Genomic DNA, 25,129 nt, shown 5'->3' with positions numbered 1-25,129 from the left:
GAGCACTGTGATCTTCTCTGAAGCACATCTGGAATGCTCCAAATATAAATCTGGACTTTCAAACACGTTGTATTGACTTGGTCTGACAACAACAAACAAAACAAACATGCTCCCTGTTGAATGCTCCTCGTCCGCCATATTTGTTTACTTTGAAGTCACGTTTTTTGGGTGAGATTTCCCATCTGAGCTGGGGATGCCCGTGAGTGAAATGGGCTCATGAGTATTTTTTGCCAAGTTGCTTCACGCCACTCACTGATGACCAAAACTGGTACATCTGTGCTTTTACGATGGTGTGTGTGGTCTCTATCCTGCCGTGTGATCCGAGCTTAAGCACATCACATTAACTTAAAGTCAACAAAACCTTGGTGTGTTTAGGATTTAGCACATACTTTATTTCAGGTGTAACCACAATGATGAGGCTGAAGGAGATTTGAGGAGATCTGAAGCTTTGATGAAGTGCAACTCTGACGTGATAACAAGTTTGTGTCTGTGTACATTTCCATCTCATCATTTATTTCTTTTCTCTGCAATTCATTTTCAAATGTTGTATTTTCTAGTTGACCTTGTCAGATGGGTGCAGTCTATTCCCCTGATTAATGAATATTTTGTCAGCCTACAAATGTTTTAATACACCAACAAGTGACTGAACACCCAGTTTAATCACCGCCATGCTGTCATAGCGCGGGTGTCTGGCCTCCCTCTGTAAGCTCTACTCACACCGGGAGTCTCCTGTCAGCTCTAAAAGCACAGATCAAAGACGAAGGCCAAAGACTCACATTTCAACATGCTTTTTCTTTTCCATTTATCCGCTAACAGCCTTGTCTCACTAAAAACCTGACATCCTCTTCTAATGAATGCCTCCGCTGTTACTTAAGCTCTTGTTTGTTGATTCCCGTTTTGCTATCTTTTGTCTTCCTCAGAATTCCTCAAACGCTGCTGTCTGTTTCTTTGTCCTGCAGCGTGCATCGTCACAGATCTGAGGAGAAATAAATAGTTAAATAAACGTAATGCTGTTAGACAGCTCCGCGGTTCCCGTCTAGTCATGTTTGTTAGCTCATATATTCCACAGCAGTGATTTGCTACCTTTGTAATCCTCTCACTCGTCTTCCACCTTTTTACCCTCCAGCTCATCGGTTAGCTCACTCTCGATTCCACGTCTGTTCCTCTGCCTCTTCAGCTGTTTTTTTATCTTTCTTATATCATTTCTTCTCTGTTAATGTTTACATCCCTTCATGTCGCCCTGCTCCTCATCTTCCATTTTTTTCTTTATCTCGCCAGACATTTGCCACAACTCGTGTTTAATCTCTTGTTTGTTTGTTCGTTCCCATCTGTCACATTTTCTCTCCCAACTCTTTAACCCCTCTCTTTCTTTGCTTTGTTCCACCCAAAAATTTCATTATGATTTTTTCTCAAATGCAGCTTTTACTCTTTAATTCTTCTTCCTTTTGATGTTTACCGTTGATGACATGTTTAGTCTGCAGGTTTGCTAAATCTCGTACATATACATGCTCTTCATGTTCATTCACCCCTCTTCGCCATCCCTGATGAATAATCCTGTTTCATTCCTTTTCTTTCCTTTTTTGCCCATTTTGTTTCTCAGGTCTTTGGATCTGACTGGACCATTGTTTCTGGGGGGAGTTCCCAATGTTCCTGACAACTTCCCCTTTGGCACCAGGGATTTTGTCGGCTGTATGAAAGACCTTCATGTTGACAACAAGGCGTTGGATCTGGCTGGATTTATCGCCAACAATGGAACTCTTCCTGGTTAGAATCACTAATTCCTTTTACTATTTTCAAAGCATGAATTATGCCATCGATCCATTGTGGAAAGGTATTTTGTCTTGGCTTAGTTGCATCAGCAATGACCATTGTACCTAGCCTTTCTACAGTTCTTGTTTTCATTCAGCGGTAAATAATAGAAAAGTAACACGACTGGGACCAAGAGGCTGAAACAGAAACAAGCGCCCCCGTGTGGCTGGTTCCAAAAGTATAACATGGTAGATATTGTAATGGGGAAATCATAGCTTTACTTCAGAGGAACAAAGCAGAGGCTCTTGTGATGTCTTTACACTCATTTATGAATTATTCACAGCACAGAAACACCTATTTCAACCCGGTTTTACCTATTGGCCTCAAAAGCCACAAGGGAATCAGAAAAATTAGAGTCAACAAGTGTTAAAAATGTGTTTTCATTAAAAATTTGTTTTCATACCCAATCATTGTGATATTTTTGCATACAGTGAGGCAAAAAAAACTTTTCCTTGTAATATTGTCCCTTTTTGCAGGTTTGTATTATTTTTATAATCAAAAATTAAAAAACACATAAAAACATAATAGAAATCGCGTTGGTCTTAACACATTATTTAATAAAAACACAAACAACACTTTTGTTCTTGATGGTTCTAATGGTTGGCATTCAAATCATTCAATCGTAACTGGTCTGCTGTGTTGGAATCATTGCTTGAACTTGTTTAAATACGTTTGAAACCACTTTCTAATGAACTTTGTGGATCTATGTTTCCACTCAAAGGCTGCAGCGCCAAACAGTCCTTCTGTAAGTCCAACCCGTGTCAGAATGGAGGAACCTGCAGGGTGAGCTGGGAGACCTTTGCCTGCGACTGTCCGATAGGATACGGAGGGAAGGACTGCAGCCACAGTAAGATACTAAATGTGCTTCTACTCTCCAGACACAGTTAAAATTTGTACTTTTAAGTTTTAGTCAAGTCCTTTAATTTGATTTCTGATTAGACTGTAAAGATTGATGAATCAAATCAATCCTTCACATGCTCAGAACTCCTGGGACAGGGATTCATTTCAAACCTTCCCGCTGCTCCATTAAAATAACAGTTCTTTCTATACTTTAGCTGAAACTTAACAGTCACCGTAAACATGGAACAATGGATAGATTTAAGGCTAGACCAGTTTGATCCAGTGTGGATGTAACTGAAGAACAGAGGGAGATTGAATTTTGGGAGATCGACACAGCATGTTGTTTTTTTCCCCTGTATCTAATTGGGCTAAGAGATATATTGACTGACTCTTCATACTAGCGGACATTCTCCTGCCCAGGTGGATTCAGGTGGGTTGTATTCATTTTGTTTTTACTGACATTTCTAGATTGTATGTCCAGACATCCAACTCTAAGGGGAAATCATGTGGGAAAAGGCGCTCGTGGGCTAAAATGAAGTTTTTCTTTCTTTCCTTGAAGATAAACGTTCAGTGGTTTGACTTTTTTTTGTCAACAAAAATTTAATAGATAAAGACAAACCTTGAGGGGGACCTGCAAGGTTCCTGGTTAAAATCAAAACATGTAAAATTAAAATGTGTTTAGTCATGATCTTTTAGTCGTGACTTCAAATATTTTAATTAATAAAATGCTAAAAGCATAATAACCTTCAAAATTTAAATGATGTTCTGAAAAATGCTTCTTTTTTCGCAACATTTTCTTCAGGTACGCCACACCCGCACCATTTCCTCGGTAATAGCGCCCTCTGGTGGGACCTGAAGAATGACGTGACCATCTCCGCGCCCTGGTACCTTGGTCTGATGTTCAGAACCAGAGCACGGGACGGGACGCTGCTGCAGGCCCAGGCTAGCAAGCACATCAGTCTGCTGTTTCAGGTGGGAACGGTCACTCTTTCCAGACAATGTCATCAGATCTTTATAAGGTCAACGGGTCCAAATCATTCTGGCGTCGAAGTACTGACTTGGCCTAGCTCCAGCTGTCATTGGGTGAGAGTCGGGGGACACACTGGACAGATCATCTGTCCATCACATGACCCCACAGTAGAGGGACACAGAGGGACAATTTAGGGTGACTGGTTAACCTGAGGTCCATGCACCAAAGAAAAGACATTGGATTTAATTTTCTATTTAAAACAGATACAACTACATCTAAAGAAATCTGCATTAAACATGCTACCCATGTGTCCTTCACTCACATTGTTTAGGTTTGGCTGTGCATATGTCCCTCTGTCTCCCACAGGTGGTTAAAGGTCAACCGGTGTTCTCGATCACCGGTAGCTCAACCCGACCGGTGCGTCTGCCCTTCGAACAGGTCCAAATAGCAGATGGTCGGTGGCACGACCTCCAGCTGGAGCTGAGAGATGTCCACAGCGGCCGTGAAACGAGCTACGTCGCCACGCTGCGGCTTGACTTTGGACTCCATCAGGTAATGGTCAACCTACAGAAATCTCACAGAAGGTTATTTAGGATAAACGCCAGGTTCCCGCTGAAGGAAAATAAATACAAGCTTTTATTTATTTATTTTTCTTTTGGTTCGATGACAAAAAGCTTAAATTTTTTTTAAATATGTCCGCAAGCAATTTTAAAGCAGTTTGACCATTCATGGTATAAATATTAAAAGTCTATAAATGGAGTGTAGATTTTCTAATCTCTCGTGGATTACCATGTCACATTATTCTGGATGGTGTCTGTTTGCAGTGTGTGTGTGTGTGTGTGTGTGTGTGTGTGTGTGTGTGTGTGTGTTTCACATATGCATTATTAATGTGAGCAGAGAAAAGCACAAACACATTGTCATTTTTGACGTGCTCAAAGTAAAATGTTCCTATCGTTACCCATCGTTCCTTAAAGTCCTTTGTGGTTTTGTTGCTGTTACACAGCCCGTTTTCTAAAAGTGAGTCACACAATGTAAACAATGAAATATCTCAAAGGTTTTGACAAATCTGCTGTTACTGTTGGAGATGTCTCCTTTCAGATTTAGCTTCTTCTGCTGCAAAACTAATAATGAACGAAGATCATTGGTTTTCCTGCAAATGAAGCTGCCCGTCAACATTGATTTAGTTAGCACTATCATATAAACATCGATGTTCTGTCGTGATTTCTTTTTTCTTTTTTTATTTACAAAGTCAATCCTTCACTCGAACTCTAGCTCTCCTCCCCCCTCTTCATTTGGGCCGACACAAAGCTCAAAATAACCCAAACAAGCTGAAGGCTAACACTCTTAAGGTCTATTTCCATGTACATTACTGGAAAATAATCTTATTCTTAAAGAGCAGGTTCACTGAGAAATTCCTTTTATTTCATATTTTTGAGAATGATCGGTCACTCTTGAGTTGTTCATGCAGACTGAACATGAAAATAGTCTCCTACACCTATTTCCTGCATTGACTTCTGAAAATAAAAGACGGAAAAATGCTCGGTTCAGAAAAGTCTGACAGATCTACATCACACGGGGAAGGTTGTTGTTGGTTTCAACTTGGTTTTCAGTGTACCTCGTGTGTTTTTGTTCCTGTTTGAGTTAACTTCCGGTTGTCAATAAGAAATGTTTGGCACCTCTGCTTCCGTCTCCCCATCAGAAAACGGTGACACTGGGAAATGACATCCAAGGCTTGAAGGTGAAACATCTGCATGTCGGAGGAGTTCTGGGCTCTGGCGAGGTTCAGAATGGGATAAAAGGATGCATACAGGTGAGGATTAATTTTCTTGCTCAGATGGATGTGTGAAGGAAAGCCACAAACGTGACAGAAACAAGGCGTGATCCTTGAGCAGATAGATCTCACCTGTTTAACCCAAACCTCTTCTGTGTCGACAGAGTGTTCGATTGGGGGTAAGGCCAGACGCCTCTCCCCTCCCCCACCCATCCAGAAATATCAAAGTGGAGTCTGGCTGTAATGTGGGCAACCCCTGTCGCTCGTCTCCTTGTCCAGCGCACAGCAGTTGCTCTGACCTCTGGGAGCGACACACCTGTGTGTGCGAACCTGGTGAGTGACTGACCCAACAAGGGAATCAGAGGCAGAAAGTGGTTTTAGGTTAAAACATCTTATTAATTACATCTAGAATAAAATTTGCTCATAATATTGGTGGCTGGGGAGGCCTAAATCTAGTATTAGACATTAACAGGTGTTTGTTGATCATCTTCACACCTTCTGAGACAGGCTGACCACTTGTGCGCAGCTGGATCTTGTTGGACCTGATCTTAGGCTGTAGGTTAGCGTTCTGATGGGCTAGGATGCCATCATTGGCTTGTTTTCTGATCTGGGCCACAATGGACTCCTGAGTGAAATGTGCACAATTATTACCCTTTGTCCAAATACTTTTGGGCTGTTTCTCTCTCTCTCTTTCTCTGTGCCTGTGTGTTTCTGGGGTGTTATCAAAACATCTCATTAGCTAGAGGTAAATTTAAACAAGACTGTCAGACAATAATGATTTGATGTACAAAGGTAAAAGTTGTTGAAATAAGTCCCAAATGGACCTAATTGTTAAAAAATCTGAGGGAAAAGCCAAGCAGGCAGAGGTCCTACCTCAAGTGGGGAAGTTTAAGTATTTCGTGGTCTTGTTCACGAAGGAGGGAAAGATGGAGCGGGAGCTCGACAGCTGGATGGGGGAAGTGATGCAGAGGCTAAACCGGTTGGTTGTGGTGAAGAGAAACTAAACCAGAAAGCAAAGCTCTCAGTTTACCTGATGATCTTCTTCCCAGTCCCAGTCTTCATCCCAGTCCCCACCGGTCATGAGCAACAGAACAAGATCGCAAATGCAAGCAAACAAAATGAGTTTTCTTTGTTGGGTGGCCAGGCTCAGCCTTGGAGGAAGAGTCAAGAGCTCAGACATTTGGGCGAGACTCAGAGTAGGTGCTGTTCTCGTTGTGAGAGGAGTCAGCTGAGGTGGTTTGGGCATTTGGTGAGAATGTCTTCTGGGTGCCTCTCAGGGAAGGTGGTTTAGGCTTCCAGCTGGCAGGACACTTTGCAGGGTTTATCTCTACACGTTGGTCTGGGAACACCTGTGGATCCTGCTGGTGGAGCTTTTGGAAGTTGCCAGGAAAATGGAGGTTTGTGCTTCTCAGCTGGAGCTGCTAACCCCGCGACCCAGATTTGAGTAAGCGGGTGAAAACAGATGGGCAGACGCATGAACATGAAAGTCGATCTACGTCAACAGCCTGCCGGAGAAATATAAATCACCATTTAATAAATGTCATTGAGTGCTGCACAAAATCACTCCGAGGCCCCTGAATGGCCCCTGGACTGGCGTGCTTGCTCTAATGCTGACAGATTGTGCTTGTGATGTCATGTGAGATTATTCTGTTGTATTATTTAAAGTTTTGACCATAATATCTTTTACTCAATCGTTTCCCAGGATGAGTGATCTTACTGTAAGGTTTGAAAGGCAGCAAGTGGTCTGAATTAATTTAAGGAACACTGTAAGCTTTTAGTTTATAAATAATGTAATTCTTTATGGGCCAAATGGGACGCGCTTGTGGGCTTAATATGGCCAGGGGGCCATTAGTTGATGATCACTGCCTCTAAAAACTTCAGTAAGAGAGGAAACAATTCTAAGCTCATTTCTTTGTAGGCGCCATCAGCACTCTGACATGTTTAAACTGATATTTGAGTTAACTCGATGAGTCCTTGTTCACTAGAGACCAGGAGGAAGTGACTGAGTTCAGCCTAATTTGCAGATCTCCTTATTAAGGTGAGGAATATTTTATGTGGAGGAGAAAAAAGGAGGGATAGTAAAAGATGTTAGAGAGACCGTAAAAAGTGGTGAGATGGAGGAACAAAGGGACTGAAAACATTAATGATTAATGAGCTGAAATAAAAGCACGTGACAGAAGTGGTAGAAAATAAACAGTAAGATTTGATGCAACAACAAAAAATGGCGCACCAAATGGCCTGAAAACACAGATGACACATTTTGGGAATAACTGTACAAAAAAAAAAAACGCCCAAAGAAGTACAAATAAATTAAGATGACAGCTGCACTCCCAACAGAGAACCGAGCGTGGAAACAGGAGGACGGATGTGGAGTGACAGCTGATAATAATTTGAAGATTTATCAGCAGCGGCTCATAAAAAGCTGCAGCTCATTTCTGTAGGTATTGATTAAACATGCAAGAGAGACTGAGCAAAGATGATTAAAGCAAATTATTCATATTAAGGATTTAAGGGGCGAGGAAGAAAGAGGTTATGTGACAGATTAAAGGAAAACTTGGTTCAGAGAAAGAAAACCTCTTATATCTTTACAGGATGCTCTAATGGGAAACAGGCTTCAACACAAACGGTTGTTTTCTGCTTGGTCCAAGCTCAACCAGTGTCAATTTAATATAGCGTAATATTGTTTTTGGATGGTAAAAAGTGCAGGGGTCAAAACTTGACTTTGGAAAGGGGGGGCACACACACACACACAAAATTACGTCCATGGTTGTTGTCAGCGTGTTTTCTTCCCCTGTGTAAAACCTGAGACTCCTGCTCGTTTAATGACTCCTGAACTTGTTCATGTTTTCTGGATACCTGGCTTGTCGCCCTGTCCGTCGTTTTTGGATAAATTCCCATAGTAAAGGATTCTACCTTCCTGACTCATGTCGTCTGGTGCTCTCCATATTGAGTCCTACTCCTCCCGCTCTGAACCTGACAATTTATGACTATCTTCAGTTTATTCTTATAGGTTTTTGATGCTTTGGTTTTATCTACATCTTCAAATCTTATTATATTAGTTCAACATAATTTAGTGTAAAGCAGTTCTTCTCTTTTTGAGTCAATCAATCAATCAATCAATCAATCAAAACTTTATTAATCCCAGAGGGAAATTAGAGTTTCAGTACGCACAATTCAGAGATCAGACATACATGGGCAAGACACATGACAATAATTGGTGACTGTGGTCCTTCGCAACACGAGTCGCACTACCTTAATAGATGAAAAGGGAATTACATGAGGATAAATTGGGGGAGGGAAAAAAAGGCATATCAGAGTTACTCCCGGCAGGGCATAACTTTACTATGCAAAAAAACGCCTCAAACATTTAAGCACGAACATCACAGTTCACAACATGAGACTCCTATAGGGAGGCGGGGTGGGGCTGGGATCCTATTTCCCCAGCGGGAGCAGCCTTGTATGGCGCTCAGCCAACTGTAGCCACAGGTAGGAGGGAGATCTTGGGAGAAGCGCAGAGCACATTGATTCCTGCAGGCTGATGACCTTGCGAGGCAGAAGTCCACAATCCGAGGGTGGGGGGTGGGGGGTGGGGGGGTTCACAGCATCTGTCTGCATTCCTTCCTTCGTGGGGGTTGTTGTTAGCAGATTGAAGGCTGCCTTGGCGTCAGATTTGGATAACAAGACTTTGTTTGGGTGAGGCAGAGATAATTTTCCTCTCTGTCTTCAGTCTGTAACCGATCATTCAAGTCCTCCAGTGAAGCCAATTTAGGTTTTAAACATCTCCACACCGTCCGGTAACCCTCTCCGAGATGACATCCATTTTGCGCAGTAATACCGGTAACGCAGCTGGGACATTGTCCAGCTTACGGTTCACCTCGAGTAATGTCCCAGTCTGTGAGGCATCCGCCCGTGCGGTGCTTTCCGTGGGTGCGGGTCGCCCTCCAATCGCTCCCATCTTCCCAAATTTCCACAAAACCAGATATCCTCCCACCCAATCAGAAGAAATCCAGTGATCATCAGGCCAAATATCCACATATCTTCGACATCCTCAATGGACAACTGAGAGAGGCATACAATCCTCCATTCTTTCCAGGAATTGAGCGTATATCCCGCTGCATGTGTCCCTTGAGGGCAAGTGGGAGCCCCCTCCTCCGTTCTCATCGTAGAAAAAATCTTATCAATTGCGTTGAATGACCAGTTAATTAAGTCCATTTCCAAAAAATAGGGATTTCTGGATACCTGGCTTGTCGCCCTGTCCGTCGTTTTTGGATAAACTCACACAATAAAGGATTCTACCTTCCTGACTCATGTCATCTGGTGCTCTGCATATTGGGTCCTACTCCTCCCGCTCTGAACCTGACAATTTATGACTATCTTCAGTTTATTCTTATAGGTTTTTGATGCTTTGGTTTTATTTACATCTTCAAATCTTATTATATTAGTTCAACATAATTAAGTATAAAGCAATTCTTCTCTTTTTGAGTCAGTCAATCAATCAATCAATCAATCAATCAATCAATCAATCAATCAATCAATCAATCAATCAATCAATCAATCAATCAATCAAAACTCTCTGTCTTTCAGAAGGAAAAAAATGCAGCAATTTTATTTAAAATGATTTAATGGTGCATCTGCAAAAAACACAACTGCAGGAGAAAACCTGATGGTGCTGGTGAGACTTTTTTTAGAGAGAAGACACTTTTTTCTCGTATTTCTTTTTTTGGCAAGTAAAATGGCTCCTTATCTTCCTGAATGGATGCAAATTCTGTTGTATAGGATTGTTTTTCAGTGATTGTGACTTAATTCCCCTCGGACCAAATATTTATTTATGAGAATTTTGCTGTCTCCCCTTGACGTAAGACCCGAAACTTCCAGGTAATTTTCCTGGACCTTCACAGTCTCCATTTCACTAGGCTATCCCTAAAACGGACCGGTTTCCGGGGCCAACCAAGGACCTGTAGTGGGGTATGTACTCGTAAAGGCCGGGCAGAGTCGCTGGACGAGACTTGTGGTTAACTTACGCTGATTGGTTGTACCTTAGTGGAAAATGATATCAGCAGATGTCACTAAACAGTTGTTCTTTGTAAAAGTGAAAAAGTTGCTGGTGAAGCAGGATGGAACCAAAAGAAAGTAATGAGCGTTGATGCTGCGTTGAAACCGCAGACTCTAAACCCCCTGTAGCGTTATCAATTTATGCTCTTTTATGAAAGAGGAACCATGCTACGTATTAATTCGGAATATTAATTTTAATAAATCAATAACCAAATGTTATATTGTTCAGAAGACTCAAAGGTTGTTTTCATCCATAAACTGCCGATAATATCTGAGTGTCTGTGTTTCAGTTCAATGAGGAAACCAGTTTGACGTTTAAAAGTTTTAATTCTTCAAATTAAACTAATGATTTTGAAATTGACAAACAGGAAATACAATCAACATTGATAACTTTGTGGGACAATCTTTTTAACAGTTGATATGCTGTTAATGCTCAAATAGACCTTCTGTAGGTGAATGAAGATTGAGAGTGATATGATGTGATTATGGATGCGTGTGGGTGCCAAGTGTAGTGAGAATTGAACATGAGATGAGATGAATGCATGTGTGCATCTGATGTTGCTTCAGGAAGAAACAGGTGTCTGAGTGAAGTGATGGTTTGAATAAACTTAGGTTTAGTGGAAAAGATGCATCAAAACGCTATCTGTCGTGTTTTGCCTCACCGAAAATCGGACCCTCTGTTGGACCCGGGACGTCACCTTAGGATGTTTCATCCAGGTCACCTTGGCTGGCAAAGAAGACAAAGATGCGCTGCGACCCGGTCCAGAGTTGTCCCTCGGTACACGTTGATGGTAAAGCGTTTTGTCGACGCGCTTTCTTAAGTTAATTCACTCAGAAATCAAAAGACTCGGTAATGAGTCTGCGTTAGAAGTTGCGGTTCAGCTATTCTGCCTGGCGTGGCAGAAACAGCGTGAGAGAAGGGGGGAAGAACGAGCCAACAGGCTCTGCCCCCCCTTTGGTTTTCAGGTCTGTTCTCTCTCGTTGTCCAACACGAACTGCCTCATAAGACTGAAAACTTACCAAAAACCTTTCTCTTCTCAAAGCAAACGTGCGTCATCAAATGTGTCTGGAGTTTACTGTGAGCAGGTGTGTGTGGATGTGTGTGAATGTTTGTGCTTGAGTGTGTGTGAAGGTCAGTAACAAACATTCTCAACATTATTTAAGAATGGATTCATTAAACCATTATAATTACCCCAAAGCTAAATAGTCATTCATTTGATTAATCACATTTATAATGAGCAAAATGATAATGGTTACTTTAACATTAAAATCAAGAAAAAGAAGTTTAAACTTTATGTTTTGACTTGGTCTGGGTACAACTCATGTAAACACATCTTCTGGTAGACTGCAGGTGGCAGATGTTATGGTTTCCTCCCAGACTCGCTGGCGTTCAGGTCTTAATCTGTGGGTGAAAGTTCTCAGCGACCCAGCTTTGACACAGCTGAGTCCAACACCACCTTTGTGATAGAAAACCCATATTTCCTCACGTTACATACCCCCCCTTTTTGTGACGACATGGTGGTCAAGCACAGGCCACCTGCCGTTACAAACACAATAACGTGATGTACTCGTGAAGGTAGACATCCCAGATGAAGGCAGGAACGATGAAGCGTCTCCACAGGTCTCGTGTAGAAGGGAGTCTATCCTGATCAGATGATTAAGGCCAAAACTGTTGCAATCATTGTAAAGTAATCCACTTAGGAAATCTTGAAAGCAGAGCTATTTCAATAGCAGTTAATTTCATCAGCAATAATGCAAAGGTATGCAAAGGATAAGCAGCTCGTGTGCCACACGGAGCTGGGCAGATGAAGTATTCCTCAGGCGTAGTCCAGGCGAAGTCCAGTGACGACCTCGACCCATCTCGAATCACGACCGAAGCCCCATGCGACAGAAAACCAGTTGAAGGATGGTGAAGACGGCCCCTCTGATGGGATGTAGTCCATACGAGCTCGGAGAAGGAGACAAAGTGAGACAGCCCACACGACAGATAGCATTTGATGCAAAACAAAGAAATCAATCAAAACCTATCTATGGGTGCCTCTGGGAAAATGTGGGTGCCTTTTGTGAATTATCTAAAGAAGAAATGTTCTGCACCCTGTTCTACGTGTCATGTAAAAACGTGATGCAGGGAAAACACAAATAAAAGAAAGTAAATCCTAACTGATATGTGAAACTCAGCAGGCTGCACTAATTAAAGGCATGTATATAAAAGAAATAATAATCATGAAAATGAAGGGCAAATTGGCTTGTGGCCCTTTAAGGGAAATAGCAACAAAATAAAATTAACTTTGTAATTAAATATAAACATGCTACACAAAGCACTAATAAAAAGATAGAGATGTAAATCAGTTCTAAAAATGTAAATCAGTAGGTTAGTAATCCCTAAAGATGTGAGTTAGTAACAGGACCCTGGCTGGAGGCAGGTAACCTGAAAAAAAAAACCCAAAGGATATCACATTTGTTAAAAATTCATCCCACAACGAGAGAATTTGTAACGGTCCACCAGTCAGTGGAAAAGAATCCGGTAAGAATAGAGTCGGTCAGAATAGAGTTTTGAATCTGGTATTGCGGACCCACAGAGACACGAGTTTGGACGTATCTGTGGGAGCAGGCTCATAAGCGATTTGGTTATCAAACTGTTTGTATCTGGTGTTACGAACCCACAGGGAAACTTGTTTGAATTTACCTGAGGGTCCCGTTTGGAACTGGAGCGAAGCTGATGGTTTAGCTGTTAAATCAGAACCTGATTTTACCTGCTCAAAGTTGGGTTGCAGCTTAACGGAGGCGACTTTGTTGTGATCAGAAATAGTAGTGAACTGGAAATGCGAAAATGATGCTCGCAAAGCGGGAGGAGGCTCCCCACCCCCCTTTTGTTTCTCAAACGTATGCCGTGTCTGTGAGACAGGAGAAGCATAACAAAGAACAGTTCTTAAGCTCTTAAAAGCGCTATTACCAAGAAGATGCACATTGTCACCTGAATCGTGCTGAAAGAGTAGGTGTTCAGATGTCCAAAGACCTGGAGGTGTTGGACTTGGAGGTTCTGAAAAGGAGTGATCCAAGGATGGTTGTGTCACGGGTGTCAAAGCAAACCTAGCCATGTTTAGAATCAGATACAGACATGTCGCTAGCTTTAGGAACATGGTCTGTCCTGAAAACTGAAACCAAGAATACTTTATTCCCAAGAATGATGGAGGTTCCCACACTGAATCAGAAAAACCCGGTTTAACCAGATTATTTACAGACTGACTAGAACTCCGCCCCGTAGAAGGTGCAGCACCTAACTCCGGGTCGGAGGTCAATGTTGTCAGCTGAATTGGTGGAAGGTCAGTGTCGATTTCTGCAATGACCCGCCCGCTCGGAGGAGGCGTTCCCCCGAACCGGTTGAAGTCCGCAACGGAAAACTCAGAGCCACTCAGCACCCCCCCTTTGTCAGGAGGGGCCCCGAGCAGAGCATCACTGCACGCACCTACACCTCCCGGGCCGGGTTGCCTTCCCGAGCCCGTGAGAGAGGTGTGCGCAGCAACCACCAAGCCACCTTTAATATCGCCACTGACCACAGGACTGCTGGAAACCGCAGGGTTTTCTGTGTCGTCGTGGTCACCTGTAAGAGAAATCACAGGAAAGAGAGCACAGAGGCCCGAGACTAAGTCACACCCCTGTGAAAGGAGAAAAGAATTGGCCACCGTATTAGCAGAGGTCACAAACTGAAAAGTGACAAGGTCATTCACATAAAGGTCAAGATGTCCGGGCACAAACCCCTTAAATGGCATGGTAGCTCCGTCCGGAGACCACAAGTGTTTCACGGCGGCTGACGTTTCCATCACGCCCCGATAAAGAAGCTGGTTTGTGCATGAGGCGGACTGACGAGTAAAACCGACCTCTGACTGAAGCGGTGGGTCACAGCCTGAAGATTTCACACCCATGCTGGAGAGATGTTCAGCCTTTAACATGGATGACAGAGGAGAAGCATCAGGAAACAAAGGGTTAAGCACAACCTGTTTGTCAGAGAGGTTAACCATAGGCTCAAGAGATTTATTCAGCTTAAAAGCAGCAGAGAAAGTGTTGTTTATTTCAAACCTTGATGTTGATGGTGGGTTTTTTACCCCCTGAAAGAAATAAAAGTAAAGAAAAAGCGTTATGACTGTAAACAGCATGTTGCTTGAATTCACGACATGAAGTGCAGACCAGAACCACCTCCGACCCAGTGCAGCTGGCACCGAACCGCAGCCACTGGTCCCCACTGTTCCCGACCGGCGGCACCCGCCTAAAACGGGCCCGTTCGGGCGGGCGGAGGGACCAGCTATGCTCGGCCGGTGAATTTCCTGCGTCTTGGCATGTTCTGGAAGCAGAACGTCAGAGAACTCTACATCAGGTGTAACAGTGCAAGAAAGATTTTGTCGTGTCTCGTCCATCTCCCATTAAGTTCAGAGCAACTCGCGTTTTTACCTTCTGAGCCGACGTAAAACTCCGGGCAGATTCCTTATTATGTCTCACACAAACAAGGACTGACCGTAGCCTACTTAACTTTATGACACAGGGTAAAACAAGGAATTGTTGATAGAGAAATGAATACACACAACTTCACAAGATGGAAGAAAAAGGCATGGAACCGAGCAACGGAGGCTGTGAAAGCCGACCCGTTCACCGGTCCAAAATAAAAATAATAAAAAAAATAACAAACCCTACGCTGCCGTGTTGGTATCAGACGGACAAACGTAGCAAAATGTAGATTCTACACACCGTAGCGATTTACAAGAATCACCGCCAATGCGGGTTTTGTGAGGACACAGACTGACTGTGCCAGAAATGATGACAATTTAACGGGACGCGTGCCCTATTTGTCTAACTGTGGCGCTAGCTTAGCTCCCCGGCCAGGCCTAGCGTTCTTTGTCTGTAGCGGCCAGACTGAAATTTCCCCGATTAACAAGTAGGCATCTCGCTCCACTTTTAATACGGACTTTAAAAAAAACGTACGCAATCTGAATGCAGTAACGCGTAACGGCTGTGCCTCGCTTTACGACGTTTACCGAGCAGTCAAGCTCCGGCAGGTGTCACCGAGCATTCCGTTTAAAAAGCGCACGCAATCTGAATGCAGTAACGCGTGACGGCCATAACCCGGCTTACGACGTTTACCGTGCAATCAAGCAACAGTAGGTGCCTACGGGCATTCCGTTTAGATTCGGCTTCTATAAGTCGCTCATGCAATGGAGATATTTTCCACAATAGCTCGCCCACAGTGTCAACACACTGAGACGAAAGGTGTCCGAGAATTTAGTCTCGGTTCTGAGGTCGGAGAATTTAGTGAGCGGAACAATTTCCGGTTAATTTCAAAATAAGACATCAAAGTGAAACACAGAGAAAAGCGTTGTTTGTAGCTTTTAGATGTAAGAAATCAGACATATCGCAGATATAGAAGACTGGATACGCTCGCCATTAAATGTAGCGTTATCAATTTATGCTCTTTTATGAAAGAGGAACCATGCTACGTATTAATTCGGAATATTAATTTTAATAAATCAATAACCAAATGTTATATTGTTCAGAAGACTCAAAGGTTGTTTTCATCCATAAACTGCCGATAATATCTGAGTGTCTGTGTTTCAGTTCAATGAGGAAACCAGTTTGACGTTTAAAAGTTTTAATTCTTCAAATTAAACTAATGATTTTGAAATTGACAAACAGGAAATACAATCAACATTGATAACTTTGTGGGACAATCTTTTTAACAGTTGATATGCTGTTAATGCTCAAATAGACCTTCTGTAGGTGAATGAAGATTGAGAGTGATATGATGTGATTATGGATGCGTGTGGGTGCCAAGTGTAGTGAGAATTGAACATGAGATGAGATGAATGCATGTGTGCATCTGATGTTGCTTCAGGAAGAAACAGGTGTCTGAGTGAAGTGATGGTTTGAATAAACTTAGGTTTAGTGGAAAAGATGCATCAAAACGCTATCTGTCGTGTTTTGCCTCACCGAAAATCGGACCCTCTGTTGGACCCGGGACGTCACCTTAGGATGTTTCATCCAGGTCACCTTGGCTGGCAAAGAAGACAAAGATGCGCTGCGACCCGGTCCAGAGTTGTCCCTCGGTACACGTTGATGGTAAAGCGTTTTGTCGACGCGCTTTCTTAAGTTAATTCACTCAGAAATCAAAAGACTCGGTAATGAGTCTGCGTTAGAAGTTGCGGTTCAGCTATTCTGCCTGGCGTGGCAGAAACAGCGTGAGAGAAGGGGGGAAGAACGAGCCAACAGGCTCTGCCCCCCCTTTGGTTTTCAGGTCTGTTCTCTCTCGTTGTCCAACACGAACTGCCTGATAAGACTGAAAACTTACCAAAAACATTTCTCTTCTCAAAGCAAACGTGCGTCATCAAATGTGTCTGGAGTTTACTGTGAGCAGGTGTGTGTGGATGTGTGTGAATGTTTGTGCTTGAGTGTGTGTGAAGGTCAGTAACAAACATTCTCAACATTATTTAAGAATGGATTCATTAAACCATTATAATTACCCCAAAGCTAAATAGTCATTCATTTGATTAATCACATTTATAATGAGCAAAATGATAATGGTTACTTTAACATTAAAATCAAGAAAAAGAAGTTTAAACTTTATGTTTTGACTTGGTCTGGGTACAACTCATGTAAACACATCTTCTGGTAGACTGCAGGTGGCAGATGTTATGGTTTCCTCCCAGACTCGCTGGCGTTCAGGTCTTAATCTGTGGGTGAAAGTTCTCAGCGACCCAGCTTTGACACAGCTGAGTCCAACACCACCTTTGTGATAGAAAACCCATATTTCCTCACGTTACATACCCAACGCCAAAATACAACGTAAGTCCCTCCACAATCCTGCACAAAGCACTGTAAAAGTTGACGTGTCTTCTGGTCATTGAACGCCACTCTTTACATCGCACAGCCGCCATCACTGTCCTCTAAATGGATCACAATAATGCACACTTTGACAGGATGAAACTTTTTAACATCATTAATGTTTGTGGAATCCGTTGGGCACTGATCACTGACGCCGCTCACTGCTGAAATGGTCACAAAATGCTGACATCTTAGCAAAATCCTGAAAGGGACGATGTTTTTTTTATGGTGACACAATGGCTGAGAGGACAGAGCCATCTTATTTTCCATGCCACCTTCCCCTCTCCCAGAAATTTCCTAGAACTCCTAGTAGAAACGCACTTATTAACAAACGCCAGAGTACCAAATACTGCGTTTTATGGCAACCAGTTGTATCAGTGCAGGAAAGTTGGACTATAAAAGAAACAAAGTCCGTTTTGTGGAGTGTTGATAAATTAAGTCCAAAAAGATTGACGCTTGGAATAGAAGCACTTCTTATGACACTTTCATTGGCCTGGGCTTATAATCTGCCACCATAGTCAAGTTAGATTATACAGTCAACACCAGACACTCAGCTACTGTCTAATCTTCTATCATCCTAACATACAGTACGTTATATTGTTTTTTCTTAGTGTCGTTTATATTCATGCTCCCCTCACAGCTGGTAGGTTGTTACCAACACACCTGTTCCTGTTTATTTAGTCATTTATTCTCTCAGGTATTTCTCAGTCACTGCCAGGTACTTTCACGTGCCTGTGTCTATTTCATCCCCCGTTCATGTTTTGTAGGTTTATTCCCTGCTGGTCTGGTGCTGTTTGTTTGTTTGCTTGTTTACTTGAAGCCCTGCTGCTCTTCATATCCAGGACTCAGGTTGCCTCTACCTGCAGGGCTGCATTCAAGTTGGAAGTTCTGCTCATGAGGACTTTTTTACGGAAAAAATAGAATGCACGGCTGCAGAATTTCTACTTTCTTAAGCGTAGAGAGTGAAGTTAGTGTCAGTTTGAAGAACATGCATCTTAGATATCGTAATGTCTGAAAATACTCTGTCGATAAATAGTAGCCCTCCTTGCAAAACATTCCTGTCATTATCAGTACATTGCATTCAAACCAGATGTTTTCTTTGCAGATATCTGAAAGTCAGGACTTCCACTGCACAGTGATATTTTATTATTTTTATTGTTATTATTATTTTACTGTCTATATGATTTTATTTATTACTTATTTTCAAACTTTTGTCCCTTATATTAGCTCTTTTATTATATTTTTACTCATTTTAATCCAGTGTTTCCTCTGTATGGGGCCCTCTACCCCGGGAGCGGTGGTCGACTGTAGCTTCCTGGGCGCTCTATAGTTAGTGTTTAAGTGGAGGTGGGGGTCTATGCTCCCCCTCCACTGAGCGCCCTGACTTAGTGTGGAAGACCTGATGCTGCCGGGGCAGACGGCTCCTCTGATGATGTTTTCTTGCCCTACCTTCCTTGGCTCATCTGGACTCAGCCAAATATAATTTTTACTTTTGTGTGTGTGTGTGTGTGTGTGTGTGTGTGTGTGTGTGTGTGTGTGTGTGTGTGTGTGTGTGTGTGTGTGTGTGTGTGTGTGTGTGTGTGTGTGTGTGTGTGTGTGTGTGTGTGTGTGCTTGCATACGTCTGTTAATGTTTTTAATCTGTTATGGGAATCTGGGGTCATTTTGTAAAGCACTTGGTTTGAAAAGCGCTTTATAAATAAATCTGAGAGTTGTAGCTTGTGCTGCCTTCGTTCCCCACTGATTGGCAAAACTTCCCAATGTTGTATTCATGTGAGATGTGTGTTAAATGTGACCAATAATGTAAATGAATAAATGAAAGGTTAATAAAGAACTGAGGCATTATGTTTTAGGTTTCCTAAAGAAGAGCAGAGCGATAGAGATATTTGGCTCAGGGACAATTATGAAACAACATTAGCTACTACTACGACTAGTTTACTTGCCCCAAATGTTCCCTAGATGATTCAAATCTCGGTTAATCGGAAATCCCAAATCTCTGTTTACATGGACACTAACCAAAATGATCTGGTCATGCCGTGAGTATACATGCACCAAGCATTCAATCAGATTAAATAGGCTGAGCATGCTCAGAGTCCCGCTGGTGGACACCAGAGGTTCGGGGAGCCGTCAGGCTGAAGAAGGAGGCCTACAGGGCGTGGCTGGTCTGTGGGTCTCCGGAGGCAGCAGACAGGTACCGGATAGCCAAGCGGGGTGCAGCAGTGGCAGTTGCCGAGGCAAAATCTCGGGCGTAGGAGGAGTTTGGTGAGGCCATGGAGAAAGACTATCGATCGGCTCCAAAGAGGTTCTGGCAAACTGTCCGGCGCCTCAGGAGAGGAAGGCAGCAACTCGCTCACACTGTTTACAGTGGGGATGGGGAGCTGCTGATGTCAACTGAGGCTATAGTCGGACGGTGGAAGGAATACTTTGAGGAGCTCCTCAATCCCACCAATGCGCATTCCGAGGAGGAACCAGAGCTGGGAGGCCTGGGGATGGACTGTCCGATCTCGGGGGCAGAAGTTGCTGAGGTAGTCAAACAACTACACAGCGGCGGAGCCCCGGGGGCGGATGAGGTTCGTCCTGGGTATCTCAAGGCTATGGATGTTGTAGGGCTGTCATGGTTGACACGTCTCTACAACATTGCGTGGTCATCGGGGGCAGTTCCTAGGGAGTGGCAGACCGGGGTGGTGGTCCCCATCTTTAAGAAGGGTGACCTGAGGGTGTGTTCCAACTATAGGGGGATCACACTCCTCAGCCTCCCTGGAAAGGTCTACTCCAAGGTACTGGAGAGGAGGGTCCGATCGATAGTTGAATCTCAGATAGAGGAGGAGCAATGTGGTTTTCGTCCTGGCTGTGGAACTGTGGACCAGCTCTATACCCTTGCAAGGGTGATGGAGGGGGCATGGGAGTTTGCCCAACCAATCCACATGTGCTTTGTGGATTTGGAGAAGGCGTATGACCGTGTCCCCAGGGGCACCCTGTGGGGGACGCTCCAGGAGTATGGGGTGGGTGGCTTTCTATTAAGGGCCATTCAGTCCCTTTACCAGAGGAGCGTGAGTTTGGTCCGCAAAGCCGGTAGTAAGTCGGACCTGTTCCCAGTGAGGGTTAGACCCCGCCAGGGCTGCCCTTTGTCACCGGTTCTGTTCATCACTTTTATGGACAGAATTTCTAGACGCAGCCGTGGTGTGGAGTGTGTCGAGTTTGGTGGCAGGAGAATCCCGTCTCTGCTTTTTGCGGATGATGTGGTCCTCCTAGCTTCATCCAGCTCTGACCTTCAGCTCTTGCTGGGTAGGTTCGCGGCCGAATGTGAAGCGGCTGGGATGAGGATCAGCACCTCCAAATCTGAGACCATGGTTCTCGACCGGAAAAGGGTGGCTTGCCACCTCCGGGTCGGGGGAGAGGTCCTACCTCAAGTGGAGGAGTTTAAGTATCTCGGGGTCTTGTTCACTAGTGAGGGTAGGAGGGATCGGGAGATCGACAGGCGGATTGGTTCGGCGTCTGCAGTGATGCGGACGCTGAGCCGATCTGTCGTGGGGAAGAGGGAGCTGAGCCAGAAAGCCAGGCTCTCGATTTACCGGTCGATCTACGTCCCAATCCTCACCTATGGTCATGAGCTTTGGGTAATGACCGAAAGAACGAGATCGCGGATACAAGTGGCCGAAATGAGTTTCCTCCGTAGGGTGGCCGGGCTCAGCCTTAGAGATAGGGTGAGGAGCTCGGACATTCGGGAGGGACTCGGAGTAGAACCGCTGCTCCTCCGGATTGAAAGGAGCCAGTTGAGGTGGTTTGGGCATCTGGTCAGGATGCCTCCTGGACGCCTCCCCGGGGAGGTGTTTCGGGCATGTCCTGCCGGCAGAAGGCCCCCGGGTCGACCCAGGACACGTTGGAGAGGTTACATCTCCAATCTGGTCCGGGAACGCCTTGGGGTCCTGCCGGAGGAGCTGGTGGACAAGGCCGGTGAGAGGACGGCCTGGAGCTCCCTAGTTGGGATGCTGCCCCCGCGACCCGGACCCGGATAAGCGGAGGAAGACGAAGACGAAGAAGACGAATGCTCAGAGTCGTCTTTCCCGGAAAAACAAATGCCATCTTGTCCGCACGTCTTTTCACAAACATTTTATTTTCCTATTCTCTAGTTTTGTCCTTTGACTTACTTTTCCAGGGGTTGTTATTTGGTCGATACTTCTGTGAAATCTCACGTCCTGCGTCTTTAGATGCACTTGAGTGTGTAACTTGGCATTTCTAGCCTTTCGGCCATCGAGACGTTCAATAATATTGAACTCCAGTGGGTTTTCCAGTAAACAGATCACTTCTGTCCCGCCATGTTTTCAACTTGTCCTGAGCGTCTGCAAAGGTGGGAAGACGACACGCTGAAGTTGCAATCATGCGCAATGGGCATTATTTTACCCCAATAATCCAAATGAGTGTGTACATGAACGTCAATCTGAATGATGATTGGACAAAACCGCCTCTCTCAATTGGAAGGAAATGTAATTCCGATCAGGCCTTATCGGATCACAATATTCCGATTGACATGTATACATGAAGAATTTTTGATTGGGTGCCTTCAGATTATGATCACTCGTTTAATCTGGATTTTACTACAAGAATGTTTTCATTTATTAATTTCTAAACTTCTGTTTACCTTTTTTGTCAACTTGACAATAATTTGCTAATTTTCTCAGTGTCTCTTGAACATGTGTGTTAAGTGAAACTAAGAAACTTTCAGCAAATGACTACACAGTCTCATTTACTTGGTTTTCCATGTGCCTTGGACACACAGATCTTCTCAAGGTACAGTTTACAGTATAAGGCTTATCAGACACCTGAGATATGATCATTGTCACAGCTGCAGCGTTCTTTTAGGCCTCAAAACATGCCATCTCTAAATGTCTTGAGTACAAATATTTTAAAACACCAAAAGTCTTTCAGAGTCTTGTGCATAAAGGCCAGGCTTGTTGATCCAGTCAATGTAAATAAAAAAGATTTGACCCTCTGCTGACCCGCTACTTTCCAGCAGGCTAAGATCAGCTCTGGGAACTTTTCACCTCTAACTGGGGATTCGTCACAATGCTTTTGAGAAGCAGCACTGCGCAAATCAATTTTCTTTTCAGAGGTTTGTCCGTCAACGTTTTTCTGCCTACATTTGTTCTAAACGCGTAATAATCTGAAGTCTAAATAAACACATGCAAGCATTTGAGACCTAAAAATGTGAATGTACAAAGGTTGCTACTGCAATGTCTACTCTTAAAAAGGTTAAAATAGGCTTATCAACAAAAGAACGTTGGAAAATGGAAGTGTGAGTTCAAAGCAAAAGTAGAGAGAGTTTTTAAAAGTGTGTTTAATGTTGAATTGAAAGTTTTACAGTGACGGAGCCTCGGGCCTGACAGCACAGGAAGGAGGCAGAGAGGCGCTGCTGCATCCTTCACCAGCCCGCAAGCTAATGCTAACACCCTGACTCATTACCATAGAACACACACACACACACACACACACACACACACACACACACACACACACACACACACACAGATGCTTTCACACCTGAATCTGATTACAAGTGCACAATCAACATGTGCACACTTATTTACTCTAAACGCACTCACGAGAGTGTCACCCTCATTATCGTTTTGTTTCATCAGCACAATGAGCATTAAAAATTCAAGCTGTTATAGAATGAATGCTGCTTAGAGACAAATCAAAGTTTAATAAAAGACTAAAAGAGAAGAGGTGGCCTCTGAATAATTCCCTTTCATTTTGTGTGTTTGGTATTTTTCGTGTGTGATGCGGACTAGCCTAATGAGTCTCCTACAGCTGACAGTGTGTTTGATGTAAGCAACTCGACCTCCTACGAGTAGAACAGATGCCTTCAGTTGCACACCTGAACTTCTACAGACAAGGTACATAACAAAGTGTGTATGTATGGTGTGTGTGTGTGTGTGTGTGTGGGTGTGTGTAAGGGTGCCATTTTCATGCTGATTTGGGTTTACTAAAGATGACAGCTCCAGCCAGGTGCTCTAGGCTAACCTACTGCTGTGAAATACTGACTCCTAAGTTCCTTTAGTTGTTTTAAAACCAACACAGCAGGAAGTCTTGAAGGTGCTTTTGGGTTGTAAATGAAAGCAGAGGAAAGTAGAGGTCATTCACAGAGAAACCATTTTTTACTTATTTTTAAAAATGCTTAGTCACTCTGAGTTTAACATGTGGTCCGAACGTGAAAATGGCTCCAGTGTATGGCAGGCCTGTCCCTGGGGCACACAGCTGCCCAGTGTTCCCCAGGGCAGCTGTGTCTACATAGCTCATAATCACCAGTGTGTGAATGTGTGTGTGAATGGGTGAATGTTTGACTGTGTTGTGAAGCGCCTTGGGGGGTTGTAGATTCCTGAGAAGGCGCTATACAAGTACAGGCCATTTACCATTTGAAAAAGAAAAGTTATGCTAAGAAAATTTTTATTCCCTGTGTCAAACACGGTGGTGGCATTGTGATGGATGTTAACCCGTTTTGCTGTTCTCACTAATGAAACAAGTGAAGTAGTTAATATTTTTCTCATAAAAACAAAAACAAACAAAAAACTAGTTTCATTTCTAGGTAGGGAGCACCAGATATGGGGAATTGTGGCATCAACAAGTCATCTCCATGCCATGTTTTTCTTCAGCTGAGCAGCTAAACCAGGTGATTTCAGTCAGCACAGTGAATGAACCTGGTCCAGTTGTTGAGCAGAACAAAAACACGGCACGGAGATGGCTTGTTAATGCCACAGTTCCCATCTCTAAAGAGCACAGAACCCAACCTTACAAAGGTTTGAATTCTGTCAGGTAGAATTTAAGCCAAAATTTGGATTATGATGTTAGCAATTCAGCTACTGGACCTCCATGTCAAAATTTTCTGTTTGAAAATCAAATATTGTTAAGATGTATTTGTTAATGGCCTGTATTGGTGTAGCACCTTCTTAGGGTTCTACAACCCCCCAAGATGTTTCAGAACACAGTCAGTCATTCACCCATTCACACGCTGGTGGGGATGAGCTACGATGTAGCCACAGCTGCCCTGAGGCACACTGACAAAGACGAGGCCTTTCGAACACTGACGCCACCGGTCCCTCCGACCACCACCAGCAGGCAAGGCGGGTTAAGTATCTTGCCCAGGGACACAACAGCAGCATTCTCTGGTGGGAGCCAGGATCAAACCTGCAACCTAATGATTACTGGACAACCCGCTCTACCTCCTGAGCTACTGTTGTCCCTTTTTATGTTGGAAATTTATATTTTTTACAAATATTTGTGAAATTTTCAACACTACCATATATTTGCTTTTGTCTTCTTCAAATCCTAGTCCATGGTCAGTCGGATTCATCAGTTAGAATAAGGTGGAATGTTACCTCTGGGTCAGGAGTGAGTCTTTGCCTCTAGTGGAGGAGTGTGTTCTTCATAATTGATGGTAGGATGGAAACAGACCCTAACCCTTCAGCTGCAGGAAGGACGGTGCTGATCTCATCTGGTCTGTTGTGGTGAAAAAACAATTGAGCCAAAAGGCAAAGCTCCCAATTTACTGGTCCATCTGCATTCCAGTCTTCTTCTGTGGTCATGAGATGTTGATTGTGATGGAAAGGAAACAATGCCAAGAGGTTGAAATGAGCTTCCTTTGCAGGTGTCAGAATCACTGACATCCAAGAGAAGCTTGGAATAAAGGCCATGGCCCCTCCTCTTTGTTTGTTGTTTATGAATGTGACTCACGTATAGAAGGATCCCCTCAGACAGAACCCGAATTTGATGGAGAGGTTATATATCCTGTCTAGCCTGAACAAGGGTCATGGACGGGTTCTCTAAG

At 43.7% G+C, this 25,129-nt stretch overlaps 2 protein-coding genes across 5 annotated transcripts in view; one reads left to right on the top strand and one right to left on the bottom strand.

Annotated features, from left to right (window-relative positions):
• The window catches only part of celsr3 (cadherin, EGF LAG seven-pass G-type receptor 3), a 128,329-nt gene that overhangs the window by 57,846 nt on the left and 45,354 nt on the right, over nt 1-25,129 (top strand). For all 4 annotated transcript variants that reach the window (XM_015967374.3, XM_054746341.2, XM_054746342.2 and 1 more), the window contains 6 exons: nt 1,601-1,764; nt 2,531-2,656; nt 3,452-3,621; nt 3,986-4,171; nt 5,319-5,429; nt 5,555-5,723. In XM_015967374.3, the coding sequence (XP_015822860.1) occupies nt 1,601-1,764; nt 2,531-2,656; nt 3,452-3,621; nt 3,986-4,171; nt 5,319-5,429; nt 5,555-5,723 (926 nt within the window). The remainder of the gene's footprint in view (nt 1-1,600; nt 1,765-2,530; nt 2,657-3,451; nt 3,622-3,985; nt 4,172-5,318; nt 5,430-5,554; nt 5,724-25,129) is intronic.
• Nucleotides 13,226-15,757, bottom strand: LOC139063307 (uncharacterized). The gene is made up of 2 exons (XM_070544763.1): nt 13,417-15,757; nt 13,226-13,336 (listed from the first exon to the last, which is right to left on the bottom strand). The coding sequence occupies exons 1-2, from the start codon at nt 14,852-14,854 to the stop codon at nt 13,320-13,322; spliced, it is 1,455 nt and encodes a 484-aa protein (XP_070400864.1). The 5' UTR covers nt 14,855-15,757; the 3' UTR covers nt 13,226-13,319.

Source organism: Nothobranchius furzeri, chromosome 15, assembly GCF_043380555.1.
Source record: "Nothobranchius furzeri strain GRZ-AD chromosome 15, NfurGRZ-RIMD1, whole genome shotgun sequence".
NCBI classification, from domain to species: domain Eukaryota; kingdom Metazoa; phylum Chordata; class Actinopteri; order Cyprinodontiformes; family Nothobranchiidae; genus Nothobranchius; species Nothobranchius furzeri.
The sequence above is the reverse complement of the archived record's forward strand: the minus strand, read 5'-3'. Positions and strand labels throughout refer to the sequence as shown.